The sequence below is a fragment of the Botryllus schlosseri genome, chromosome 5 (genome assembly GCF_051294905.1).
Source record: "Botryllus schlosseri isolate E-star chromosome 5, Bs_hap1, whole genome shotgun sequence".
Classification (NCBI taxonomy): Eukaryota; Metazoa; Chordata; class Ascidiacea; order Stolidobranchia; family Styelidae; genus Botryllus; species Botryllus schlosseri.
In genome coordinates this window covers 1,078,390-1,105,425 of record NC_137240.1, presented here as the reverse complement: position 1 = coordinate 1,105,425, position 27,036 = coordinate 1,078,390, and the positions used below count along the sequence as shown (strand labels likewise).

General features: G+C 41.4%; 3 protein-coding genes across 6 annotated transcripts in view; 2 read left to right on the top strand and 1 right to left on the bottom strand.

Moving 5' to 3' along the window:
* Positions 1 to 933: 933 nt before the first annotated feature.
* On the top strand, positions 934 to 4,982 carry LOC145439964 (microfibril-associated glycoprotein 4-like). Its single transcript, XM_080317632.1, has 5 exons — positions 934 to 1,227; positions 1,804 to 1,846; positions 3,689 to 3,742; positions 3,922 to 4,021; positions 4,389 to 4,982. Exons 1-5 carry the CDS (start codon positions 934 to 936, stop codon positions 4,711 to 4,713), a joined length of 816 nt encoding a protein of 271 aa, XP_080173758.1. The 3' UTR covers positions 4,714 to 4,982.
* Positions 1,732 to 3,266, top strand: LOC145439926 (techylectin-like protein). Its single transcript, XM_080317594.1, has 3 exons — positions 1,732 to 1,900; positions 2,029 to 2,128; positions 2,897 to 3,266. Exons 2-3 carry the CDS (start codon positions 2,067 to 2,069, stop codon positions 3,264 to 3,266), a joined length of 432 nt encoding a protein of 143 aa, XP_080173720.1. The 5' UTR covers positions 1,732 to 1,900; positions 2,029 to 2,066.
* A 527-nt stretch (positions 4,983 to 5,509) lies between the features above and the next one.
* LOC145438547 (angiopoietin-1 receptor-like) overlaps positions 5,510 to 27,036 on the bottom strand; it is a 47,017-nt gene continuing 25,490 nt past the window's right edge. For 3 of the 4 annotated variants that reach the window (XM_080315882.1, XM_080315881.1, XM_080315885.1), the window contains 20 exons: positions 26,717 to 26,882; positions 25,872 to 26,034; positions 20,901 to 21,040; positions 18,849 to 18,983; positions 18,098 to 18,265; positions 16,784 to 16,893; positions 15,556 to 15,733; positions 15,240 to 15,418; positions 14,829 to 14,928; positions 14,605 to 14,771; positions 13,398 to 13,639; positions 12,753 to 12,925; positions 11,886 to 11,988; positions 10,051 to 10,240; positions 9,412 to 9,559; positions 8,612 to 8,892; positions 7,397 to 7,581; positions 6,801 to 6,938; positions 6,629 to 6,734; positions 5,510 to 5,935 (listed from right to left, as the gene is read on the bottom strand). In XM_080315882.1, coding sequence (XP_080172008.1) covers positions 5,861 to 5,935; positions 6,629 to 6,734; positions 6,801 to 6,938; positions 7,397 to 7,581; positions 8,612 to 8,892; positions 9,412 to 9,559; positions 10,051 to 10,240; positions 11,886 to 11,988; positions 12,753 to 12,925; positions 13,398 to 13,639; positions 14,605 to 14,771; positions 14,829 to 14,928; positions 15,240 to 15,418; positions 15,556 to 15,733; positions 16,784 to 16,893; positions 18,098 to 18,265; positions 18,849 to 18,983; positions 20,901 to 21,040; positions 25,872 to 26,034; positions 26,717 to 26,882 — 3,147 coding nt within the window. In that variant the 3' untranslated portion in view covers positions 5,510 to 5,860. The remainder of the gene's footprint in view (positions 5,936 to 6,628; positions 6,735 to 6,800; positions 6,939 to 7,396; positions 7,582 to 8,611; positions 8,893 to 9,411; positions 9,560 to 10,050; positions 10,241 to 11,885; positions 11,989 to 12,752; positions 12,926 to 13,397; positions 13,640 to 14,604; positions 14,772 to 14,828; positions 14,929 to 15,239; positions 15,419 to 15,555; positions 15,734 to 16,783; positions 16,894 to 18,097; positions 18,266 to 18,848; positions 18,984 to 20,900; positions 21,041 to 25,871; positions 26,035 to 26,716; positions 26,883 to 27,036) is intronic. The other variant, XM_080315883.1, reaches the window with a different exon arrangement.

Below are 27,036 nucleotides of genomic sequence, written 5' to 3'. Positions count from 1 at the left end.
CACTTTATGCTCACCAATAGTTAGTAGATAGTAGTTGTATTAGCGATCGGTGGATGGTAAGCCAACAAACATGAATGGATAAGTTTTGCGTTCGACAAACACGACCACATCTACGAATCGCGTGATACTGGGCTTAGTTCGTTGAGGAGAGGGTGTGTGTGTCTATCTGTGTGGTTGTGTTACCGTGAATTGGGACCAAGACCATTGTTTTGAGGAGGTCCACAAAGTATTGTTACGACCCAACCTGAAACAAGCACTCTGTAGCACCCGTCTCATTCTTTAGTCAGCGGGTGTTTGCGCGGGAAAAATCACCTTTCCTAATCGTCCAACTGATTTCTTGCATGGGAAGGGGGGGCTCGAATTTCGGCCAAAGGGATCCACGATATGAAAAAAGGTTGGGAACCACTGAATTAGTCTAAGGCAGGGTCGCCAACCTTTTTGCAACCAAGAGCTACTTCTTAGGTACTGATTGAAGGGACGGGCTACTATTTACTCTCGCCATTTACCCGTTCAAGACTGACTTCCCGCTTTGATATTCATAGCACTGGGCAGGAATCACATTGCGGTAAGACTTCTGTAAGAGGTTCTTTAAATCAAAACATCTAATTTTAACTAACTGTAACTAGCCACTAAGATTTTTTAAAGAAATCATGAATTACTCCGCACAATATAAATTATACAACAACAGTCAACTCAAAAATTGTAAAATAAATCATGTCACACTTTAGAGTTTAGATTGGACATCATGTTATCTGTTTGCAGCATGGTCTATGATCAAATCGGCTCGAACAACATGGTTCTACTGTCGACACCGTGTTGCCTACCCGCATTAACCTATCAGCGTGAGCTGTTAACCGCTGGTCACTCATTGACTTGACCATTGCATCTTGTGACGTAGCCCAAAAATGCACTACCACAGTAACTGCCCAACTCATGGGCAACGACCACGCACTTATCATCACGGCATACAACGACAATCAGCAATTCTCAACAAACGACGCGGATCACGATCATTGGTCGGAAGAGAATTGTGCTTCTGTCGCCGAAGGTGGCTGGTGGTATAACCGGTGCGGCGTCAGCAACCTGAACGGGAACTTCAACAAAACAGACGTGAAGGGAATCTGGTGGTGGTTTGACGTTGATGATCAAGGTGACTCCTCCCCTCGCCTCCTGCGATTCTCGGAGATGAAGATTTACAAACGATGTGCTGCACACGAGAAATGGACTGTGAGTGGAATTTGCAATATTTCAGATATGAAGCTCGGTTTACGACGAACAAAAGTTCAAATCATGTGTTGAGCTGCCGAAGGCTGGAAGGAAGAAGGAAGGAACTGACATTGGCAGCATTTTAAGGCGCAGTATACGATTTCTGTAGTGGATCCATTTGGAATTCTTGTGGTCAAATATATTAAAACAGAATTTGGTTAGGTAAGAATCCCAATGCTTTACGACAAGATCTCGTCCCCGTAGGCCGTCATTGGTGGGATTGCCCCTACCCACGGAAGTAAATGGATTGTGTGGTTTCGGTTGTTATTATGTAACAAGAAATGTATTAGTCGAAACGATAGGTATGCTTCTATTAAATATCATGTATATATATGTGTAACAAAGCATGGGATAGTAATAATGTATCAAGAATATGACTCAGTCCGAAGCAACTCTACCATAGCACATCACGTCATCGGGGGTGGTAAAGATGTAAATCATGTATAAGCGAAACTAAATTTTGAACCATAACGTGGACTCGGGAAAGGGAATTCGTAGATTTCTGCGACATTGATTGTTTGCCGAATTCCGTTTCAGGTTTTCCAGCGAAGAAAATACGGAAACGTAGATTTCTTTCGAGGTTGGGATGATTACAAGAAAGGATTCGGGGATTGTGATGGAGATTTCTGGCTCGGTAGGATGTTGTCGTTTGATTCCTTCAAGTTGTAGAATTTTGTTCATCCTAACCTGGGCATTATCTGAGTAATAAAGTCAGACGTGATTCTGTGCATGGTTGTAACAAAGTCAACGTTTTGTCTCCAGGACTCGAGGCATTGCATCAAGCGACAAAGGAAGGAGACATGGCGTTGGAAATCAACATGAAGTCGAAAGATAAAAAGGACCATATGCGGGTTAGATATAGGTAATCTGTATTCGAATGCATCAATTCATAGATCTCACGTCATGACTAGGGTGGTTATTTTTTGAATTGTAAAAAAAGGTCAAAATTATTGCGTTAGCCACAATTTAGTCAAAAAAAATTTTCCCGTCCAATTTTTTGTCAAAATTTCTCATTGTTTACATCAGTGGTTCTCAACCGTCGTCCCGTGGCCTGTTTCATGGCGGTCCGCCAAATAAGCTAGAATTTTCTATTTCGATTCTATAATGCAGGAATTTGGACGTTTGCTCATTAGAGAAATAAAACATCAAATTGTAAATTGAATAACAAGTTTGGAACGTATTTTCTGCATGGCGTCGCAATAGACAGTTCATGGGCTATACTTTCAGCGTACGTCAAAATGCTGCGAGTTTTGTACAAAACCGGAATAAAGTACCCTACAACTCGTTTGGCACAAGTTACATTTGTCGCAATTAAATTTAGGGTAAATTTTTCTTTTTGAAGGTGTTCTGATCCGCAAGATAGGTTTTGAAGTTGTGTTGCTGGTCCGTTAGTTCAAAAACATTGAGAACCACAGGTTTGCATAACCAAAGAGTCGCCTCAGTCATGACAGACCGGAATGGGTCATTCAAAACCGCTTTCGTCCTCACATCGAGGCAGAGCGCAAAACGGGAAAAGTCAGAAGTTCTTCTTGACTAAGCATCAGGTCAACAAAATACTTGTCATGCATGACTGGTTTGTAAAGACTCCGAACCGCTGAGCTATAGAAACTGACTTCAATTCTCATTTCAGCAACTTCAGCATCGGACCAGAATCGGAGAACTACACGCTTCACGTATCCGGGTACTCCGGGAATGCAACATACAATGCTCTCGTATATCAGAACAATCTACAATTCACAACGAAAGACGCGGACCACGACGACCGTTCCCTGGATAATTGCGCTTCTCTCCTCGAAGGAGGCTGGTGGTATGGCAACTGCAGCGCCAGCAATCTGAATGGAGACTTCAACGAAACAGACGCGAAGGGGATTTGGTGGCGGGAAGATGTTCATAATCAAGTTCTCCCCTCGCCTCACCTCCTGTGCTATTCGGAGATGAAGTTTTACAAACACAAAAGATATGCTGAGAAATGGACTGTGAGTAGAATTTGGAATTTTTAAGACATGAACCTCGGTTTTTGATGAACAAAAGTTCAAATCAGGTTGAAACGAAACAAAATTTTGCACCATAACCTCGAACGAATACTCAGAGAAGAGAATCCACTGACGAGGAATCGGGGTAGTTGGAATTTTCGTTAAACTACAGCTCCATTACGGTGGCTTTCTGAAGAAAAAAGCAGCAGCCAAGAATTTTTTCCCGATTTTATCGTTAATTCGATACCACATCATATTTAGAATGCACTGTCCCTTTAAGGCGTGGATTTTTATTTATCCTTCTTTAAATGATATTTTATTTTTTAAGCATGTTTTTCACCCTAATAAAGTGACGCGACCTCGGTAAATTGAAACATTTTTATCCTGCTCCCCTTTTTTCGTTCAGGTTTTCCAACGACGAAAATACGGAAACGTGGATTTTTTCCGAGGTTGGGATGATTACGTGAACGGATTCGGGAATCGCGATGGAGATTTCTGGCTCGGTAGGAATGTTGGGATTTGATGATTTCAGGAAGAATCCGTAACTCGGTCATTATCTGTGTAATAAATAACTCGATTGTATGATGACTGAAATATCATCGTTCGTGTAGCGGGTTATGCCGTAAAAAGTAATTGATTCCAAAGCTAACGTCTTTTATCAATTCTCATCGTTTGTTTCCAGGACTCGAGGCATTGCACGAATTGACAAAGGGAGATGACATGTCGCTGGAAATCAACATGATGTCGAAAGATAAAAAAGATCATTTGTCGGCTAAATACAGGTGAGCTGTATTCGAACGCACATATCTGAAAATGAAGCGGAAAAAGGTATGACCGTGACCACAGGTTAAGAACAACGGGTTTGGATTGCAATAAAAGTCATTTAATTCCATATTTTGGTGCGATTCACATTGGAACTACTTGGTCACATGTTTCGTAGGTCCAAACTTTGTTAAAATCATTTTCCACGTCAAAAATGGTAAAATCGTCGATGTATTTGGGTCGAAACTGTTGACATTATCAAGTAATCGCCCCAGACCGGATCCGCATCTGCCTGACGTCTTTCCCAAAAGGGGGGCCCAAATTCTCCTTTCCGGTTTGCGGCCCTTGCTGTTTGACTGACTGTTTTGCCCGAATCCTCAATTCCAGCAACTTCCGGATCGCACCCGGCAGCGACAACTACAGACTGTACGTATCCGGATTCTCCGGGAATACCTTCGATGTTCTCGCATACAACAACAATCAACAATTCTCAACGAGGGACGCCAATCACGATCCTCATCCATCACTGAATTGCGCGTCCGTCGCCGAAGCAGGTTGGTGGTATGGCGTCGCATGCACCTTCAGCAACCTGAACGGGAACTTCAACAAAACAGGCGATAAGGGAATCTGGTGGTGGATGGATATTGGTGATGATGGCGCCGTCCATCACGACTTGTGCTGCTCGGAGATGAAGGTTTACAGAAGAACCTGAAAACGAACGACAGCGACAACTAGCGGTGACGAGCTTTACGCAATGGGTGCATCAGCGGAAATCTCAGCAGACATAAGCGACAGCGCCATCTCGCGGTCTTCGTTGTCGCACTGATTCCAAAAATATGGATAAAAATCAACCAGATTCAGCGTTTTTAATTTTGTTTAGTCGCATTTCGCGCGCTTCCGCTTCAGTGTCGCTGTGTGCATTTATTGATTTTATTGTGAGTATATGTACCTACACCCCTAACAAAATACGCAATAGTTAAAAACAAGGCTACCTGTATTCACAATCTGCTTTGGATATAACTGTGAAGCTACGATTCCCATTCCAGTACAGCAGTGGTTCCCAACCTGTGGTACGCGTACCACTGGTGGTACGCGAAGGTCTTCCAGGTGGTACACGACTAGATTCTGTATTCTGTCATTGCCAAATGAGCCCATCGTTATACAGAAGCTACCCGTAATTTACGCAAGCAACAATATTATTGAGCGAACAGATTCATGAACTCTGAACAAGTTTCGCGCGATTTTTATGACGTATAGTTTTTATTGATTTCGATTCGTGGTAGGATAAGTCTTGTTTTCAAAACCAAATGCGATTCACTCCTATCGGACGACTTCAAAAAGACCACCAGAACTTAAAAGCGGCCAGTGCGATGGTTCGTAGCCCTAATGTAGCCTCTGACTGAACAAATGGACTTATTGGCCGCGCCTGTCTTATAACTGGCAGGTATAGGTTGGTAATAGCGAGTCATCGTTGGTACTCGAGTAGAAGTGTGTAGAAACTACTGCAGTTCTTTGAAAAAGCAGTTTATTTGCAATCCAAGCATATCAATGGTTGTTCAGCTGTTCAAATAAATGCCGTGACGTTTTAGGAATGCGCCTTAAGCCAGATGCCATATCTTTTGAATATCGGCTGAATATATCGGTGAAGGTGCTACTTATCTGTATCGGTCAAAAATCCGATATCGGTCGGACTCTATTTATGACAAGAGTAATAATGAAAACTGCGACATTCAATAGTTTGCTTCTAATCGAAAAACGGGTAAAAATGCATTTCCTTTCTTCGAACACCACGCGGAGTGAAGCTTCGTCACAGTCGTTCTGAAGGCCGAATTCAACTACGTCGTTACGTCATGACGGAATTAATCCTCCTCTTCCTCGTTGGCGTCGATTTTGAAAAACGAAAAGTTGTCAAACACCGCCGTGTTCACGTAATTCTGAAAAAAGCGATAATCACGACAACAGACTTTTACATAGTCCTGGAATTTCAAAATACGCTGCCAGAACGAGTACTACAACAGCTCACTTTTCACATGTCTTGACTAGAGCTACTCACCTTTCGAAATTCTCAATTAGAGCATGAACTACTCACTTTTTAAAAGTTGCAACTAGAACTACTCAAAAACGGAAGTTATTTGACGGTCAACTAACTAGATTGGTAGCTTGTTTAAGTATCCACGGCAACGTCACAATGCATTCACAATCGGACCTGACAACTAGATAATTCCAGTGGTATAATTAGACTAATTAAAGAGAAATGCCGGGATTGTAATTCTCGTCTAATTAGTAAACTACTTTTATTTGCTCTCATTTGAATTGTAATTGTAATCTAATGACTAATTTTCCTGGAAATACTACAGGAAAACAGTATTGTGGGAAACGAGCCCGGCTCTGCGTAGAGACATTGGCCATTCACATACATGCGAGAATGAACGCTGATTTGATAGGAACTGAACTTAAGTTCTGTTGGATTTCTTTTCAAGTCGGAATTTAATTCAATTCCAAAGTTTTCGCGAATTGGATTCTAATTTTAATGTAATATGGAATAAACTATGTAGATGTGCTTATAATTTTCATTCCAATCCAATTTGTAAAAACGGAAAGTATTCCAGCTTCCCAAATCTGCTCACAATGTCGGTTCTCTCGTCGATCATCCTTCGAAGCGCCACGCTCAGTTGCGGGAACGAGGGTCGTTCGTGGGGCCGGTCCTTCCAGCACAGACACATCACTTTGTAGCTATACAAGAAATAGTGGGTTACGGGTTTCGTGCGTGAACGTAACCTCTATAGTAACGATGCTCACATCTCCGCGTCGCAGTTCAGGGGCTGCTCCATCCGGTAACCCTTCGGTAGTTTATCGTATAATTCAGCGCAGGACATACCGTAGTAGGGCGTTCCGCCGAGACTGACGATCTCCCACAAGACCACTCCGAACGACCACCTGAAGCGCGAGTGTTTGCTCAAAACAGAGTCGTAAAACTGGAATATTTTTGGCTTTTCCGGATTAGATTAAAATTAGAATTACTGAATTCACAGAAACTAGAAAATTTAAATGCATTACTGAATAGAAAGAAATAAAGCGAAAATCAAGTTCATTTTCATGAATGATCACTAGAATGGAAAAATATCTTACACCAAACTTGCCTCGTGTCCAACTGTACATCTAGATATTCAAGTCAGGTTAAAAAATAACGCTTAAAACAAGGAAAGAGTTTACACTCCAAACTTGGACCACTAGATAATTCTATGACAAAGAACTCGAATTTGCTATGAACTAACTTGATTTTGTTGTATGTCTTTTGTGAATTCAGTAATTCCAATCAAATTTGTAAAGAACTGTGTGGCTATAATTCTAATTTCAATCTATACTTTGGATTAAATCAATTCTGTTCCACTCACACATCGCTCTGAGTCGTGTAAACGTTGTAGTTGAGGCTCTCAATTGCCATCCAGCGGATTGGCAATCGCGCGGACGTCTTCTTGACATAAACGCCCTCCCCTCGCGACAGCCCGAAATCTGCGATCTTGCAAGTGAGGTCGGCCGACAGTAGGACATTTCTAGCCGCTAAATCGCGGTGGATAAGCTGAACGGAAATAAGCGTCATCGAACTATTTTCACCCTATATTTGCAATTGTAAATGTCAATCCACTATGCCGTCACAATTGAATATTGGCGACGTCATGGCTTAAAAAACATAAAAAAACAATAACAATCATGTTTTAAATTAGGGCCTTGTTTTAAACATGTTTGTTTTAAATTGATTTTGGTTTTAAATGCAACCCAAAATCTATCGTTATCGATGTTGCGGTGATTTTGAATCGATAAAAATGTCAATCAATGACTGTCTGGGTCCGTAAATATTTTTAAACAAATTTCATGGACCGGTGAACCTTAAAAAATAAACCGAATATGCGATTAGGACAATTGTATGCAACGAAAAAGCTAATATTGCGAACTTCAATTCAATGAGAAATTTGCTACAGCCATCTTGGTATCATGGGTTCTATCATAAATTTTGTTCAAAAAGTGTTCATATCTCATCAATATAAGTGGTCGTGAAATAGTTGTAGGCTATTCTTAAATAGTTTGGCACGACACTTGCAGCATTGCGAAGTAAGCAAAATCTAAAATAAACCACGAATTCCCTTCCGGCACGACGCAGAAAATTACATATCAAATATTAAAATGAATTATTTACTTTCAGGTTTCGTTTTTTAAAATGTAATTAGTGAACAGGCGTCAAGCTTGCATATTGTATTGAGATATAAAATTGCAGGTGATTATGAAGCCTATATTACGACACGACGCAGAAAAATGTATTCCAAATACTCTATTTAAATAAATATTTAAAAAAATTGGAGAGTCTTTTTCTAATTAATAGACGGGCGTCCAATTTTGTTGTTGCGATTAATAAACAGAATTGTAGGAGACCATATGAAGTCTATATTGTTTATTACACGTTGCAAAAAAAATACGTTACTAACATTTAAATCAATTGAAAGTTATAAGTTATAAGTTTCCTTTTTCTAATTAATGGACAGTAATCCAACATCTTGCATATTGCAATTAAGATATAAAACTGTAATCTGTTTGGCTTCCTGTAGTGATCTCACCTCTCGTTCGCTCAAATACGACATTCCCTGGCAAATATCCAGAGCGAACTGCAACAGCTGCCCTTGAGTCAAGTACGTGTAAGTTGATTCCCCTCCTGATTTCCTGCTCTTCCTTAAGAACTGCAGGAGGTTCCCGTTGGGTGCGAACTCCGTGCACAGGTACACGTCCGAGTGATGCTCGCACGCCCCGATAAGGGAGATGATGTTTGGATGCTTTCCGAGGCGGACCATCATGTCCAGTTCCGCTAAAAAGTCTTTTCTGTCGTCCAGAGAACCGCCATCTGCGTGGAAAATGACAGTCAGGCTTTATCGGTGGTCGATTATGTCACCATCGCATCATTGGTAAAACGGTTTCTCCTGAGTGGTAATGTTGTGATTAGACTTCAAGTCAGTCATCTCTTATTTACGCCAGAATTATTTACATGCTCTAAGTCTGATTAAACGACTACTCCAAGTCGTTTCGGTCCCCTCTGTCTTTTCATTATATCGCAATCTTGTCATGGTGTATTCATTTGATAAAAAGATTTAATAAAATGATGATAATGAACTAACTAATGTTTTTTGAGAAGTTTTAGGTCTAGTGGCGGATTTTGAAAAGTGAGCAGTTCTAGTTTTAAAGGTCTAGTTTCGCAGTTTGAAAATCTTGAAAATATTTTGAAAATTATTCGAATTATTGAAAATCATCCACATGAAGGGAAAAGGGGTGGTCAAAGTATAGTCAGTATTGCTACTCAATAACATATAAAAGCAATGTCGTAAATTTCTCTCCCCCTAGTCGTTATCGAACAAGTTCCGTTTACCTTTTAAAGTCTTGACCGCGGCGACTATGCATTTTTCGTCGAGCTGAATAATCGCTTTCACGACCTGGCCAAAGTTTCCTTCGCCGAGAGTCTCGTCCTCGAAAAAGATGCTTCCCCAGCTCAGGATCATGTGCTCCGGGAGCGTGAGCTGTCAATCAAGGAAACGTTCGAATCAGAGCATACTTGAACAACTGGAGAATTCTAGTACTAATTATAGTTTTCAAATTAGAGCGAAATGTCGGTATGTAGCCTTTCTTATGTGTATATGGGGAGGGGCCATCTCGGTGACCGAGGCCTTCTGGACCATGCCTATTAAGTTCATTCACGAAACTATATGTCCCTAGTTTGCATCATAAAAAGTCTATCAGGGATTGAATCGTGTAGGGACTTTTTAATAGCGAGCTAAATAAGAAGGAAAAATTGTATCGATATGGGATTAAACTAACGAAATGCCTGTAATCTAATCCTAATCTAATTTGTCAAATGTTTCTATATGCTCTCATTTTAATTCTAATATGATATCAATATGATAATATGATATATATGATATATATATCATGATATGATATAACAATGTAGCTATAATAAAGGCTGAAAATATTCTAGTTGTCAACTCTGTCACAGAGGCGTCCCAATTACCTGTCCTTCGCAATTCGAAGCTGCTTTTGAATTCATGGAATGCGAGGAGTGATTCGAGAGCAAAGTCATCGATCGTGACGTAATCGCCCCGGCGTTAAAGGAGGAGCCGATGGTAGATTGTCGTTTGATCTCGTGCCTTCTAGACATCTCGTGGCCGTAGTACTCGGCGTCGGATCGTTTCCTCCGTCTACTGGGAACAATTGCAGCGGGATAATGCACATAAGGATCGTAATCTGGACTGAGCGAAATCGAATATAGTCAGTGTGATTCCTCTTTGAATTGAGTATCACTCACTAAACGTCATACCAGCATATATGACGTGGAAAGCTCGAATATGTAGCCTACCTTTCATGCGACCACAGAGAATATATTGCCAGTTCTTCGTCACATGGAAGATTATTTGGCAATTTTATGCCACACCTACTTCATTGCTCTTTGTGACAATGCAGTTGGTTTATCACGAATTCACGGATGTGTTATTTCCACTAACGTGTATAACTTTGTAGTCTACTAGGCCTGTTCTGGATGTTACGATGCGACTGACCGAGGTTTACAACAACCCACAGAGAAAATAGTATCGAAACTAGTATTCTCGTTGAAAAATCAACTTTCAGTGGCAAAGGATCGTATAATTTCAGTATTTCTCACTTCTCCATTGGAATCACCAAATTTTTTAATCGATTCAGATCAAAGTACTTCAATCATTGTGCCAGCCGTAATCATAATGAAGATAGGGATCACATTGAAAGTTTTCGGATGAGGCGCATAATGAGTCGCAACCTTATTTTGACTGGGACATGTTTGGCATATGCCGGGACCGTTTTTGCGGCTTGGCATCGCATGCGTGTTTGCGTCCGTCGCATTTTGCGAACGCCATACATCATCTCTGGGATGCATTCGGAGAATGACTGGGTTGCAGGGCATGTATGAAGTGTTTCAGACGGCGTTACAACAATATCTGCATCATGGCATATTCTTAAAATGGAATAAGACACCACTTGACTCGAATCCGCTTGCTATTGCCTCAAGTCGACAAATTTTATATGACTCGTGTATCGATACTTGAAAAATAGGCCCGGAAGCTATCCTTTAACATGTTTAGAGAGAGAGAGAGAGTGAGATATGATACTCTTTATCGCCTGCACCATCGATATGCTTTGACGACGGAGTTATGATACGGCCGTGAGGTCATCTAGTCTGCGCCCCCGTTTTTTCTCCTCCATGCTATCCGTGATTGCTGAGCGCCTAGCAGGATAGCTGCGGATACCAATTTTCGAGTCTTTGGTATGACCCGGCCGGGGATCGAACCCACGACCTACCTATCGAGAAGCCGGACGCATAACCATTACACTATCTCGCTCGCGACAAAAATAAGTACATTATGAATTCGAGGCCTTCGATATCACCTAAGAGTTTTACAGAAGTGAGTTGAAACTTGAACTCGATACTTACCAGCAGACACTATATGACTTTGGACTCTGACTCTGACATCGCCTACGCCAAGGGGGGTGTCTGATTCCAAAGACTACTCCAAGTCGTTTCGACTTCTTCCTGTCTTTTCATTGTATCGCAATTTTTGTGGTGTATTGGAATGATAAAATTGCTAATAAACCGAGTCTTAACACTATGCCTCGATCCGTGCCTCCCTGACTTGGCTCGAGTCAAAGCTATTGAAGTCAAATTGACTTAATTTGACTTGGAACCTTGTGTCTTAGTTACAAACCTGGTCTGGAGTTATTCTTTGTGTTCATTATGATTGGTTATGGTCCCATTTAGTTAATTATATTCATTATAATCCTTGCACAAAATAAACACACCACGTAAAAAACACTCACTTGCGACTGGCGAGACAGCAGATAGCTGTCATGATGACGCAGATCACAACGAAAGAAGAAATCCCGATAATAATACGTTCCCTCAAACCGATCGTTCCATCGCCTGGAACAAGACGGAGGATTGGAGCTTTCTCGATAGGATTTTAGAAGAATTGCAATGCATCATTTTTCCGAATAAAGAAAATGCCGTTTGAAACCTTACAAGAGCAAAGAAACCTATGACTTTTTAGAGGGCTCTGGGCACCATGCAGTAATGACTCGAGTCGGTAACCGACTGGAGTCGCTTTTTACGACTTGGCCCGAGTTATTTTCTTAAATACGGTAAATGACTCGACTCAAGTCAAAAGCTGCATTGATTCGAGTAGAAGTAACGACGTAAATTAACACTCAAATACAAGTACAAGTAGCAATTACCAAATAAGCGTAGACATAGTTTTGTCGGAATAACTGAAAACTAAAGAAGTAGAATTAGAAGTATTTTCTAAATATAACCCTTTGAGAACTTCGACAGAATAGAAATATTTCTTTACTGACGAGTCTCTCAGTAGGAGTGGGGCAACTGAGTATACCACGAAGGCGCAGGATTGGTTTCTCCCAAGCAGATCTGTTTAAATTCAACCGATCATGACTTGAACTCGAGACTGAACAGTGAACAGTAATAACCAATATGACTCGGACTCGAGTCTCAACAATGCGACTTGGACTTGGCCGTTTGTACCTCAGCTTGGTACTTTACTCTGTGGTGAGTTGAAAATGACTCGACTTGACTCGTGTCAAAAGCATAACAGTACGATCGACTTGAGACTCGGAACCTTCTGACTTGGCTACTGCTCTGGATTGAAGAGGAGAAAGTGCGAGGGCCATTACCTGAGTTCTGAGTGAGAAATGTGGTTGTTCCCGGTGGGCTTTGGCCTTCCGAGTTGTAGGCTATCAACTCGACGTTGTAGTTTGTATTATGCTCGAGAGTGTCGAGAGTTACCGACTTAGCGTCGTTCGTGAAATGCAGGAGATTCCAGTCGTTTGAAGACACGCTTTTCCATCTGACAAGTTTTATTATTGTTGAAAGGCATTCAAGAACATACACGACTTCAGCTAGGCAAAATCGAGTATACCTGAGTGATTCGATTCTTAATCGAGTATTCGTCAAGTATTCGTGTATCACTCTATCACTCATTATGGCACCGTAAGAGTATGTGTGGAAGACCTACTAATATATTCGATGTAAAGTGATTCACAATAGTTTTTAGACAGCTTTATTTCTGCGCCCTCACGGAGCAGCAAGTTCAGACAAGAAGGAAGCATCAAGCATGCATTGCCGTGGGTCCACCAAGTGTCCATTTCACCTAGTCGGTGCTAGACACTTGGCGGCTTGGCTTGACGCTGCGATCAATCCAGATTTACAGTCTTTCGAAGTGGAAAATAGCATCAAAAATAATTGACATTGATAAATTATCTCTTGTACGGGCAAGGAACATATAATTTCAATACTCAATGAAATCGTCTATGACTCACTTCAGCCCAACATTGCTGACGTCGTAACCTTTCGAGACTTTCCAAGCTACTGTGACGCGGCCGGAGGTGATATTGTAACAGTAGACATCGGGGCGAGGGGGTGTGGTGAGAGAGTCGGTCCGAAATGTTCGCTGTTCGGTGAACGGTCCGATTTTCAACGTGACCGCCGCGATGGCGAACAGATAGACGGTGTCCGAACGAAGGTCTTCGACAATCGTGCTGGTATCATTGCCTTGGACGAGCTAAAAACATGAGCATGAGTTCATATTCAAACATTTTTGAATACGATATTTTCACATTTTATTGGCTAGTTCATAAATTTTCTACTTCCGCTTGGAGTAGTTTTGAAATGTTTTGAAAATTGCTACTTCTGTTGACTAGAAAGGAACGAACTACTTCTACTTCTACTTGAGTAGCAACGCGGACTATTTTCATCGCGTCTCGCCCTAACCTGTCCTTAAATCTAACACTGACCGTAACTTCATGCGACACTGCTCACTAGCGCTGCACAAAAATAACTTCTCTTCAAAGTTTACTGGCTACTTGAACAAATTTATAGGTTGCCTGAAAAATGAATTGCTCATTTCTAACCTGTAAAAGATAGGAATGAGAGTAGAAAATTTTGGATTTATCTTTAAAAAAGTTACGAAATAAATTCAAATTTTATTGGCTACCCCATGAAAATGCCCAAATGCAGTTTTTCACTGTGTAGCATGCAAAAATGTCTAGCAACTGTATGTGCAGACTGGCACTTGAACAAACTATCGTACAAAACTCGTGACTAGAACTACAACTACCAAACTTTAAAGATCCCCAACTGTCAACTAATAAAACACAACGAAGCAACTTATTATTTCAAAGGAATCGGTTCGGTTTTACAATTGAACACTAGGCCATGTTTGGAATGGTCGGGATTTCGATCCCCGAAAATCCACTTTCACGTTATGCAACTCTTATTATAGCAAAGACTCTGACTTAGCAATGGGCGTAAGAACATCACACATCATTACGATTAACGCTAAACGGCAACAAGTGTTTTTTCAGTTGTTCTGAGGACATTTTAATGCTCAAATGAAGCTAGAACTAGAACTACTTGCTTTTCCAAATCCGCAACTAGAAATACTCAAAAAACGGTAGTTAGTTGACCATCAACTATCTGGATTGGTAATTTGTACAAGTCTGCGTTTATCACAGCATCACGATTTACCTTCGAATCCCAGTGTTCGATGTTCTGCCTCATGTCGTCCGTATAAGACACTTTGTAATACACGATCTGATGAACGTATTCGGACGGATGCGGTGGCTCCCATCGAAATAAAACCGATTTCGGAGACTGATTCGAGACTGCAATGATCCTGGGCGGTTCCAACGGGCCTGCAACGTGGATTAGGAATGAAGTTCGAATCATTTATTCTGAACACACACACGCACTAGACGACATCGTCTTCTGCAGCACGGCCGCCGTCCACTCGCCCGGTTCGATCGTGATGGCGCGAACTTTGAATTCGTATTCGTAGAATTCTTTCAAGTTCTAAAACAGGAGTAGCGGTGTCACGGAGAGAAGCGTAACGCGCGGTAGAATAATTTTCGTAATAAATAAAATTAAACCGATATTTTCCCTTGTCAGGTAAAAATTAGTCTCAAAATCACAAAATACAATGAATTTATCAAAGTTACGGTGTCCACCAAAACACATTGGGTCAAAATTTCAGAAAGATTGCTACATTTTTATTGAACTTATGGGTGTTTCACTGATTTTACAATTCCAGTAGTTGTGTCCTCAATTAAGACGAGAATTGCTACCCAGATAGTGTGTATGCATAAATAAAATATAAAATTGACCTGAACAGTATACTCGTTGACCCGCCCGAGCTGTACGGCTCTCCACGGCTGGCCCTGCGATGTGTAATTGAGCTCGTAACCCCTGATTATCCCGTTAGGACGGACGGGGGTGCCCCAGGACAGTTGAATGGAGGAAACGGTGATCTGCGTCACGCTGAAGTTCGAAGGATTGGTCGGCGCTGAAATTAGGATTATTCCCCTTGAATTTACAATCGAAAGTCGAATAAGTCAGTGTTCTTCAACCGCTGTGCGGAAATGACAATTTTATTTATTTTCAAAGTGCTTTCTTGGGGACATCCGTATATGGATAGCTGACCTGCTTCGTCCGTCCGGAATGTTTCCTCGTCGCTGTAATTTCCCGGTCCTTCGTGGTTGTAGGCTCGGACTTTGAAACGATACTTGGTGTACGGCGCCAGGTCTCTAGTAACGAACTCTACGTCCGATACGTTCCGCTTCGTACTTTCCCCATTCGAGTTCATTTCTCGCAACGAAATCTGAAAAAGTGTTACTTCTCGTAAGTGGTTCTTCATCTACTGAACAGAAAGCCTTTCGGTGACTATGTTAAGATCCGGACTTGGAGAACTAGATAGTTATTGCCGTCTAGTTATACTATTTAGAGCGAATTGCCGAGTATAATTTCAATCTAATTTGTCCAGCGTTTCTATGTGCTCTCATCGTTATTTTATTGTAATTTATAGTTTTTCAGGAAATGCTTTTACCATTCTCTTAATATGTGAATGAATTCTGATTTGACATGAAATGAAATTCATTTTTCTGTTGACTTTCTTCCTAACTCGCAATATAAGTCAATTTCCATGTTATTTGCATATTCCGTAATTCATCGGCACGAGCAAATCTGTGAATTGACTCGACTTGGACTCGATTCATTGCAAATGACTAGTACCAAGTCATATGACTGGAGACAGAGACGGCCAAGACCGACATTTCGTTGTAATTCCGAAGAATAGTAAAGTAGCCATCACGCTATTGATATTTCGTCTATCGGTACTGACATTTGAAAACGCGACCAGAAACTGCTAAAAGTGAGGAAGATTAGTATATTATAAATGCGAACCATTCGATATCACCAAACATAGTTACAAAAAGTGGGTTTACATGACTTGAGTCAAACCTATAAACGTGAGGTCGACCTGTGACTCTGAGCCTTGTGACTTGGTTGCAACCCTGTCGTAATCTAATTTGTAAAAAGCTGTGTAAATACAATTCTAATTCTAACGAAATTTGGAAAATAGTTGTGTAGCTACAATTCGAATTCGAATTTTGGAAAAAGCTGTTTAGCTACAATTCGAATTCTATTCTAATTCGGAAAAGAGCTGCGTATAGCTACAATTCTAATTCTAATATCTAATTTGGGGAATAGCTGTGTTGCTACAATTCGAATTCTATATTTTTGGAAAAACATGTGTAGCTACAATTCTAATTCTAACGAAATTTGGAAAACAGCTGTGTAGCTATCTTTCTAATCCTAATCTAATTTGGAAATCTGAAATTTTTAGTTTTCCAAACTCTTGGAACATGCGCACCTCGTATCCCGATATGGTGTAGGGCCTGGCGTTGTGGGGCGGAGCCCAACTGAAGTACGCTGTCCTAGATGTAATGTTGACCGAGCGAATATCGGGTCCGGCAGGTTTTTCTATAGATTGCAAAGTAATAAGACAGTTACAAGCAACATATGCAAATACAACAGGATATTCATAATGAAACAAGACCCGACGAAAGAAAGCACTCACAAGGAATGGAAAGAACTAGAAAGCGCCGTGGCTTCAAAAAGATCAACATCGAAAATAACTATGACATCAGGCACTCTAGGCCGAGGTGGATGTCAGTCTAAAAAGATCTCAACTGCGTGTCGTTCGATATCCTCCTGTCTATTCATTACATCGCATTGTGTCTTATCGCAATGTACATAGTTGGTGACTTATTCAGATGAAAATATAACTCAACGATGTGATTGATTGATTGAATAAACCCGAATATTTTCGATTGACAATTGTCAGGGGTATCAGTTTATTAATAACTTCATCATTTAAAAACAACACAAGACTGCGATACAATTAATAGATAGGACGATACCGAAACGAATTGGAGTAGAGTCTTTGAAATCAGACAACCACCAGGGTCTAGGCTAGGCAATGTAAAGAAGATGCATGTACGGTACATAGTATGAAAGACATAAGCATCATAATACGTCTGGTTGGCATTGGGACGCAACAATGCCTTCTGGCTCTTTTTTTCTTGAGCTACTATCTCGTTTCGCCAGACAGCATTGTTGCGTCATGAGCTACTCTCTCGTTTCGCCAGACAGCATTGTTGCGTCCCAATGCCAATCTCCATAACAATGAAAAATTCGAGGCTGATTGTGGGAGTTGCAGGGCCACGAGCGGAATAAAATTTATATTTTCGTAATCAGTGCAGAGTCAGCTTTCGATTGATACACGTTTTACCAAATTTAATGCTCGGCAAGCCGGTCAAAAATGACCGTCAAATTGCCTGTAGCCCAATGGAAATTGTGACGTGATACAATTTCACTGAGCCGTGAGATTTGCTTGTGTCGACACCATATAGGACACTATGGTTTCACCAAATATGACTCACATGCATGAAAAGTCGGACAATCGAGGCAAACAGATGGCTCAAGCTGAATGCACTATTTTTAGATGGTATAAAAAAACTATAGGTTGGTGAATTTTGATCAAAGTCGACCCAAAGGCACACAAATGAAAGAATGAGTGGTCTAGCACATCTAATATTCTATTTTATTTCAATATGAATACGTTTTTCAATTTTATATCGAAATTCTGCACCTCTCTCTTCGTGAACGCATCTGCATCACTCACCTAGTCGACCCATTGTGACCCGGACTTCTTTTGAGTCTGGGCTGTATCCGGCGCAGTTTCGTAACCGGATCCGGACGCTATACACTCCCAGCGGGATGAGATTGGCCACGGTGGTCGAAGATTCGTCGCTGTACGCCAGCGTGATCCAGGTCCATTTGGGATCTTCGCCTGTGAGTTGGAACCAGAGTTGAAATTTCGAAGAATCGAGGCGACGAGATTTTTTAAACGATTTTTGATGTACAATGTTCTTTCCAAATCGCTACTATAGCTGCCGACGATTACTAGTGACCGAGTGTCTGCCGAAAATATTCGGGTAAAATTCTTTAGGAATAGATTTTTTTTTCATTTTTATATTGTAGTTCCGTACCTCCAAAGTGTAAAAGTAAGTATCTTTGCCGAAAAAGGTCACCTAAAAAATTGGAACTACTTTGTTACTGACCACTGACCACCAGAGATGGTCGGAGTCCGAAAAAATCCGGCTGGTGAATGTCCAATTCGGAATCCGGAAAAATCCTGCCAAAACAATGCTATACCCATATTTCAATAGAAAAATCCGGCTAAAATCCGACCATCAGCCCAAATTCAAAATCCGGATCCAATCCGGCTACGTTAAAAATCGATGAAATCCTGCTCCGGATCCGGCTCCTGAAACGGACTGTGGCCATCCCTGCTGACCACTGACCCCCTCTGGCTCCACCCAATGGTTTAAGGACCTCACATTCGTGCGACCGAGCTGATGTTGAATTCTCACCGAGCAGCCTGTAGCTGATTTGATATCCCGTCACTTCCCCGCGGATGTCCGCCGCCGGGGGCAGTTTCCACGAGACGAAAAGGATCGTGTCGTTTCTGGCGTAAATGCTTTGGATGGTTGGAGCTCTCCGGGGGACTGCGAGAGAATCAGGTTAGATTAAGCGGATTTGAAAAAATGAAAGAGCGGTAATGCCCCCTTTTGACTCATCGCCCCCTTATCAAGCTCAATATATCTGTATCACCACTCCAAATACTAGAGATCATCAATAAGGTGATCCTTCTACTTTTCCGTATAATATTGAAGTAAGTTGTCTCCACTTATTCAAGCAGTTAAGCCTGCATACCACTACTTAAACACTTTCTTTCCCCGCATCCCCAAAAATCACCTACTTTGGCAACCCCTGCGTTAATGCAAGTGATGTAGAGACTTTCGTCCTGATTACCAGGGCTACTTAACTGCCGGGCCACAAATTAGCATTGTAATTTCTCACTATGTTGGGGTCTACTTACAACTGCGAGTCAGTTTTTCCTCTCATCAACGTTATAAAGAATCGATTTTGCATTTGCACGACCAGTGAAAACTTTCACCAAGACGTTCGACTCGCTATCATCAATTTGGAACCAGGATTTAAATAACGTTCAAGAAAATTAAAATATGTCGATTCTCTCGACCGCTCTGACTGACAGAACGATAAATGTATCTCACTTATTGCTTTTGCTAATGCCTCATCTTTACTGTATTTTGTACATAGTTATGCAGTACTAAATTTGTATGACTAAAATATTGCATGAGAGCTATAATGAACTAAGCACATTTTAAACTTAAGAAACTAGGTAATTGCTAAAATGACAGAGTAGTCAGGCTCTACACCAGTGGTTTCCAACCATTTTCGCCTCCCCCCTTATTAATCTCGACACAAATCCCCCCCCCTCCCCATACTTACGAACCCGAAAAAAGGACATATAAAAATGAAATTTTTCCACCTAACCGTAATTGCTGGGTAATTAGCTAAAATATAAAGGTCATTTTGTGTAGACGGGACTCGGAAAACGGGTTTCTGTGGCTACTTTTAGCTGGATTGACCTTTTTTAGTCCCCTTTATCATCATCATCATCATCATTGGTTTATTAGCAATTTTATCAGTTCAATACACCACAAAAAATGCGATACAATGAAAGAAAGGAAGATGTCGAAGCGACTAGGTTGTCTATGGAATCTGACACCCACCTTGGCCTAGGCGATGTAAAGAGGAGGCATGCACACTGAATGAAGTAAAGAAGATAGTATAGAAAAAGAAAGCGACAAGAAATAGGGCGGCATGTCATGGGAAGCGAGATCGATAGGTCAGTCGTGGTCCGGTAATCTTGAGGATGGAATGTATTTATTTAGTAGTAATTGCTTGTATTTCGACTTGAATGTGGACATGCTCGTCGACTGTCGGATGGCCGACGGGATACTGTTCCACACATCAGGTCCGGCATATTTGATAGAGCGATGATCTTTTCGGTCGATCATATGATATTTGGACGACGTGGACGCGCGTGTGTTGTACTTGTGCGCTTTTGATTCCGAGGTAAAGAAGTCATTGAAATATTCGGGGCAACGACCGCATTTAAACTGATACATAAACTTGGCGATTTCTAGTTTCCGCATATCTTCTTTATTTAGGACGCCGAATCTCTTCAGCAGCGACTTATTGGATGGGCAGCCAGGCCCCTTTGGGGCCCTAGCTATGATTCGGAGTACTTTATGCTGTAGTTTCTGCAGTGGCTTGAGTGCAGTTTTACTGGCAGCCCACCAACAGAGGATGCCATAATGTAACTTCGATTGGATTAAGGATTCGCGTCATAATCAGAATAAGCCGTCGTTGCATGCAATTTTTGGTTGTGGTAATTAAATATATCGCACTAGACGTTCTAACACATTCGCACCCTATCGCTCACCAATCGTCCTCTTTGGTATTTACTATTTAAGCCCCTTTTTTGTCAAAATCACCCACTGGAGGCGATATCGCCCACGTTGGTAACCACTGCTCTTCACAATTCGACTCACAGTCACAAAATGTCCTTATGACGGCCTCGGGTCCGGGATAGCCCATCCCGTGCGACCCCTCCCTCGCAAGAAGGAGACGGAAGGTGTAGTCGGTGTAGGGATCCAGATCTCTCAAGATGACAGTGTCGTTCTCGATAGGTCTGGAAAAAACAAACTGATCCATCAACTCCAGCGGTGAATCGAGAAGATCAAGGCTGTAACCCGCAAGGCTCAAGATTCCGAATCACAAGTCAACTTGCCTTTCTCAGTTTTGACCTGGATTGTAATGACGCTAGACAGCGATCAACTGGAGTCAGTCGAGTCACAATTTTTCGTTGACTCGAGTCATTTTTCATTTATAAGAAAATCGACTCGATTCCGGTCTCGACCAACTCATATGACTCGAGACATTCGATATGACTTATTCAAATCTCGTATACCAGGATCGATAATTGAAAAATAGGCCAATGAACGGTCTTTTATCTGATTGGATAAACATGATTGGAATGAGAAAAATAAGTATATAAGAATCCGAGGACTTCGATGTCACTCAAGAGTTTTACAGAAGTGAGTTGAACCTGACTTGAACTCGATACTGAACATTAAACAATATGACTCGGACTTGACCTGTTGCGGCCTGGCTTGGATTCAGACTTTAATGGACGGTGAATTGAAAATGGCTCGACTTGATTCTAGACCAGTGGTTCCCAACGTGGGCGATATCGCCCCCCAGGGGGCGATTTTGCGGTACAGGGGGGCGAAAATAACGAAGGGGCAATAGGGGGCGAAAATGGACAAAGTGGGCGACAGGGGGCGAAATTAGCCAAGGGGGCGATAGGGGGGCGATGTCGCGACAAAACGGCTGACCTTTTTTCTTTTTAGTGATCCACCTAGCAATGCGGAGAGCAAAACGTTATTTTGAGCTCTGAGCGGAGAAAGATGACCTTTTTTTTTAGTCAACCCGCATGTGATTACAGTTTGTATGCCCATTTTTCATCTGGGGGGGGCGATGATCGGTGTTAAGCTTGAAAAGGGGGCGATGGTTCGAAAAAGGTTGGGAACCACTGTTCTAGACAAAGCTATAAAAGTAAAATTGACTTGTGACTCGGAACCTTGTTACTTGGTTATAACCCTGGTTTTGACACCAAGCCGATTTATTTTCAATTAACCACCGTGTGATGTTTAAATTAGGATGCAACGGGTCCAGTCCGAGGCGTAGCGTTGAGACTCGAGTCCGAGTCCAAGTCATAATGTTTCTTATTACTGTTCGGTCCCGAGTTCAGATGGAGTCCAACTCATTTTGACAAACTCTGCTTGGAAGAAGGGAATGCCTCCGATTCACTCATGTGTCGACTAATACTTATATTTCGACTTTACCTACACTTAGAAATCGCTACTTCTACTTGTACTTGATTGTGAATTTACGTCGTCACTTCTACTTGACTAGCTTGGTCACCTCTACTCGTAAATGCAGGTGTGTCCAACCTTTTTGTTATTCTCGCATTTCGATTATTTATGTAGCGTACGGACGAATTCCAGCTGGCACGTAATGGACCATCAGAACTCTAGATATCCCTGCTAAATTGGCTACTGGGGTCTTCACATCGCAGGCAGCCCTTGTGGCCTCTGTACCATCGCTGCTTTCTTGTATGGAACACCTTGCGCATGAAATATTGTAATTTGACAGACAGGACGCCCCATATCATTAACAAGGCGATGCCATATTCCGGAAACAAAAGACGCCCGCTATATCCGCTATTTTCACCTTTTGACAAAGATGTGATTTGATTACGACGTCTCAGATATGACATTTCCAGTAACGTGCGTAGGTGTGTACGATATGTGTCGTATGCTGCGATACCACGAATCGCGGTTGAAATCTTCCATAGCTCAAAATAGTACCGAAGCTATAATGATCGCTGATAAATTAACTATTATTGGTAAGTGGCAGAAAAGACATCTTTAGACTAGAGTCGACCCGAATCATTAAAATCAACACTCGATTCAGATACGAGCAGCCTTTACTCAAATCATTTTGCCCATGCAGCCCTAAACGTGACAGATGCCCCACAAACATCGCAACAGTGAGGACTCATAAAAGTATTGTAATTGTTGAAAATAAGATCAAATAAGGACAAAATCGAATACTACGGGATATAAATTCAAAGCAAGCTACTTTTATAGACGGGGTGATAAATGAAGACTGCATAGTTGGTTCATTCTTTGCCATTTCGACGACATTTACGAAATGAAAATCCTCATTTTTCCGCAAGCATCATTCCTCCTTTCAGCATATGAGTTCGGCACTGCCAACTTCCATTAAACATTCGACTGCATGTTCAATATTTGTGCATTTAGTAGTATGCAAAATTACAGCAAGCCTTCCTTTCCGATTTGTAAAATTCAACGAACGAGTCGACCAGCATAGCGCAAAGAACGTCTTTTATTACAAGACCAGCGCTCAAGTACTCAGATTTTCAATCCCAAATTAGCCCGAATTCAGGCATGCGTGAAACGGGCTTTAAACCGCACGGAGCCTCGGTTAGTTCCACACGAACGATACATATTAAACAAATTAATGCGTTATGTTTGTGATGACATAATAATGCCAGTCAAAGCCATTATGAAGGCCGTAAAGCTCGTGACGAATATTTTTGTCTGCGATATCGCTACTGATGGAATTAACACCATCAAAAACATATATAGGAATGGATGATTACACAGTATATATAGGATTGGTGTAAGGAATGTGAAAATTAACATCAACATATAGTACGCATTAAACCACACGTCACGATGAGAAATGAACTTGGACACTGGACAGCTTGTATATGTATTCGCCCCGCGCGTTTCATTGCAATCTCTCATCGTTTTGTCATCAAGAGAACAATTGCTTTGAAATGTATCATTTTTGTAACAGATGCGTTGCTATAGAGTTATAGACACCATTTACGCAAATCCAAAGTATGCGGTTTTCTCGACTACCATCGCAGTGAACCGAAAAGTAACGATAAATTCTGTGTCGTCTTCGCAATCCATGCCGGCACCCTCTAACATTTCCGTTAGTTCCCTGCGTAACAGCATGAGCGGGTCTTTTTCGGGATCTTCGAAAACCTTGTTCATATATCCAGACACTGTGGAGAAGTAATCAACGAACATTTGCGTCGTATATTTCGCGTCTACTTCAGCAAAGGGTAGCATCTCTTTCGTGGGGTTTTTCAACGAGCGATAAGTACTCTCGTATTTATCCAGATAAGCGTCGCGGATCCCGCCCGGCGTGCGACAGTTGGTGCCGAAGTTATAACGCAGTTTCCACATCTTTGAACCTGGCGTGCAATCGCTAATCATCTTCCCTTCCAAGGTCTTCACCACATCAAGGCCGTATATGGCACAAGCCAGTATTCCGCCTGGTAGTAGAACGCGGTCGCATTGTTTAAAAAACGTCGGCGCGTTCAAGTAATGAAAAGATGCCCCGCAAAAAACCAAATCCACGCCATTTGAGTCAACAGGTAACAAGTTATCGTGTACGACTTCGAATGTAACATTGCTATTCTTGATATTGCGCTGAGCATACGTTATTTGCGATTCACTGACGACGATCCCTAGAATATTCTCGAAATCATCAAGGAATAAGCCAGTCGATTTTCCACCACCACATCCAACATCGAGCATGAATTGTCGTCTTTTCACGCGTTCTAATATCTGTTGTTGTATTTCAGACGGGTAATCTGGTCTGATATCGTGGTAAGAAGCAATCAGGTCATCTCCTTCATATTCTCGTGTAGTTTCTCGAGCACCGCCAGCTATATTAGACATTCTGTCGCGAATGAGCTTTCTTTACCGGCAATTTGATTTACATTATGTTGAATGTTGATTGATCACATTGGCACTGTGTTTCAATTGTTGCTGACACACAGGAAACCAAGCTATTGTAATTTCCAGGAAATTGCTAGCTACTCTGATATTTTGGATTCATTGTGTTCAAAGTTTAGTTACGAGTTCAAATCATGTTCAATGAACTCGAACCCATAATATACTACTTTTTCTCACTCTTATCAGTTCTTGGTCGTATACTTTTCAAGTACCAGTTCTCCTAGAAGAAATACCAATAATGTGGTAACTTTACAAGATTTAGAAGCTACAATGAAATACCTGCTTTGGCCGTCCGAGTCCGGTAGGTCAGTAATCTATAGTCCTACTCTCGAGTCATATTACTTGGTCGAGTGCAAGTCGAGTCAATGTATTACATAACTCTGGTCAAGTCGTCGACGTATACAATTATTGACAATCACCTATCCACTGAATTATATTGTATTTGGTATTTAGCTAGTGTTATTGATGGAATTCATGGGCTTGTGGTGCAAAAGAACGGCCCTGTTATAAGCAACATAACATCAATATATTATTAAACGATACTAATAATACTAAGTCTTAGGCAAAATATTCATGAGACATATTCAATAGATTCCGGGTAACGTTCGATTCGACATGATCCAAAAGATCACGTTATTGGGCACTGTGCATATTATTCGCAAATCCTCGAATTGGACTACAATTACACTTGTGCGCGTTAAATCACAGTATAATTTGTGTAATTTTGATTGTTCATTTTCAATCATCTCTACCTCTACTCTGTAACCCTTGCCAATTCCTAATCTACAGCAACTCTCTAATCTGACCTCTTCATGTATTGCATACGAATAACAATTTGAGTGTATTACTGAAATTTGAAAAATTTACTCCAATCTCGTCATTTTCCTTTGGGGGCAGGTTGCTCCCCGGATTATTTGTGTATTTACCAGTTTTTCTGTGAATAAAGAATATAATAATAATAAAAATGGTCTAGTGAAATCGAGTAGTATTCCATGTTTAAGAAACTGATACGAGTCAAGTGACTCGAGTCACCGAAAGATTGCGGCTCAATTCGAGTCATGAGTATGACTCGATTCATTACTACAAGGTGCCCCGAGAAAAAGTCAATGGTTTCCTTACCCTTGAAAGGTCTCGAACGGCAGTGCCGTCCTAGTTTTCTTGTACAATAAGAACTTTCGGACAATCGGTCCGTCCCCCTTGAACGGGTAGCTGTTCAATTTCAGTCTGAGAAACTTCGGCTGTTTCTTCAAAGCTTCGGGGGGGTTCATTGGTTTCGGCTTCACTGCAAAAAGAATTTAATATAAAATAGGGTCATTATTAGGTTGGGGTTCGCAACCATGGGGTGTGTGATACCTTTTCTGGAAGCCATAAACATATATAACATATTGTTTTAAATTTTTCAACTCTAAATCTACACGACTGTATCGCTGTACAATGTACAATGTACGCGGTCCTTTTTCAGTGAAATTGATGATTTTTACAATTTTCAGGGGGTTGGGCCAAGTCGGCATTGCTGCGAACAATCCAGTGCGGCGCAATGGATCAGTTTCCCCGTAATTGTATTGAGGCGCCCCAATTATTCTAAACGATGCCATTTTCCGACTTTCAGTGGCAATTTGGAGATAGTTGCAGTGCCCTGACCAGATTACGATTTAGAATTTCGGAATCAGCGCGACAGTAGCTTTTCGCTCAAAACCAGTTTCAATAGGCCTAAGATATGCACTAGGTTCATAAGCTATAGCATTACCAAGTCTGTTTACGAAGCTACCAGAAATTGATAGAGATATATTATTGCCCAAATGCCCAATCGTATATTTTGCGTCGATCTGTAGGTTAGTTAGCTAATCATTCAGAACGATCAAACCTCGAAGAAGGAAGAAAGAGTTTTCGAGCGTTCTGGTCATCATATTGTTATGATATGAATTACAAAGGAAATAAGTATTCCCAAAATATAAATCCAGAACCTGGTATCGTGAAATTAAACTCTTTCTTCGTTTGTCCCGCGCTGGTTTTCGCGACGCACCAAAACGGACCTGCGTATGTCGTCATATCGTGCTCGAAAGTTGACGTAGTGGTGCGTGCGCTAAACATTTTTGTCGTGGTCGGCTCAATTGTCTGTCCGCTGTGCCACTGTAAGCGAATGCATGTTCGTTATAAGTCTGTATGCGCTGTAAACGAAAATTGTGTATTCCTCCGATTTTCACCATATCGTATGATGCAAATGCGGTAAACGGCTCTTTCAGGCACGAAATTGTGCATTACACCTTTCCAGTGATTGAAAATG

What these genes read in the sequence shown, in the direction of transcription:
- LOC145439964 (XM_080317632.1), top strand. Translation starts at nt 934, where the DNA reads ATGGGCAACGACCACGCACTTATCATCACGGCATACAACGACAATCAG. An exon ending in AAACGTAGATTTCTTTCGAG is followed by an intron (nt 1,847 to 3,688) that starts GTTGGGATGATT and finishes ATTTTTTCCGAG; the next exon opens with GTTGGGATGATTACGTGAAC. An exon ending in CATTTGTCGGCTAAATACAG is followed by an intron (nt 4,022 to 4,388) that starts GTGAGCTGTATT and finishes CCTCAATTCCAG; the next exon opens with CAACTTCCGGATCGCACCCG.
- LOC145439926 (XM_080317594.1), top strand. Translation starts at nt 2,067, where the DNA reads ATGGCGTTGGAAATCAACATGAAGTCGAAAGATAAAAAGGACCATATG. An exon ending in CATATGCGGGTTAGATATAG is followed by an intron (nt 2,129 to 2,896) that starts GTAATCTGTATT and finishes TTCTCATTTCAG; the next exon opens with CAACTTCAGCATCGGACCAG.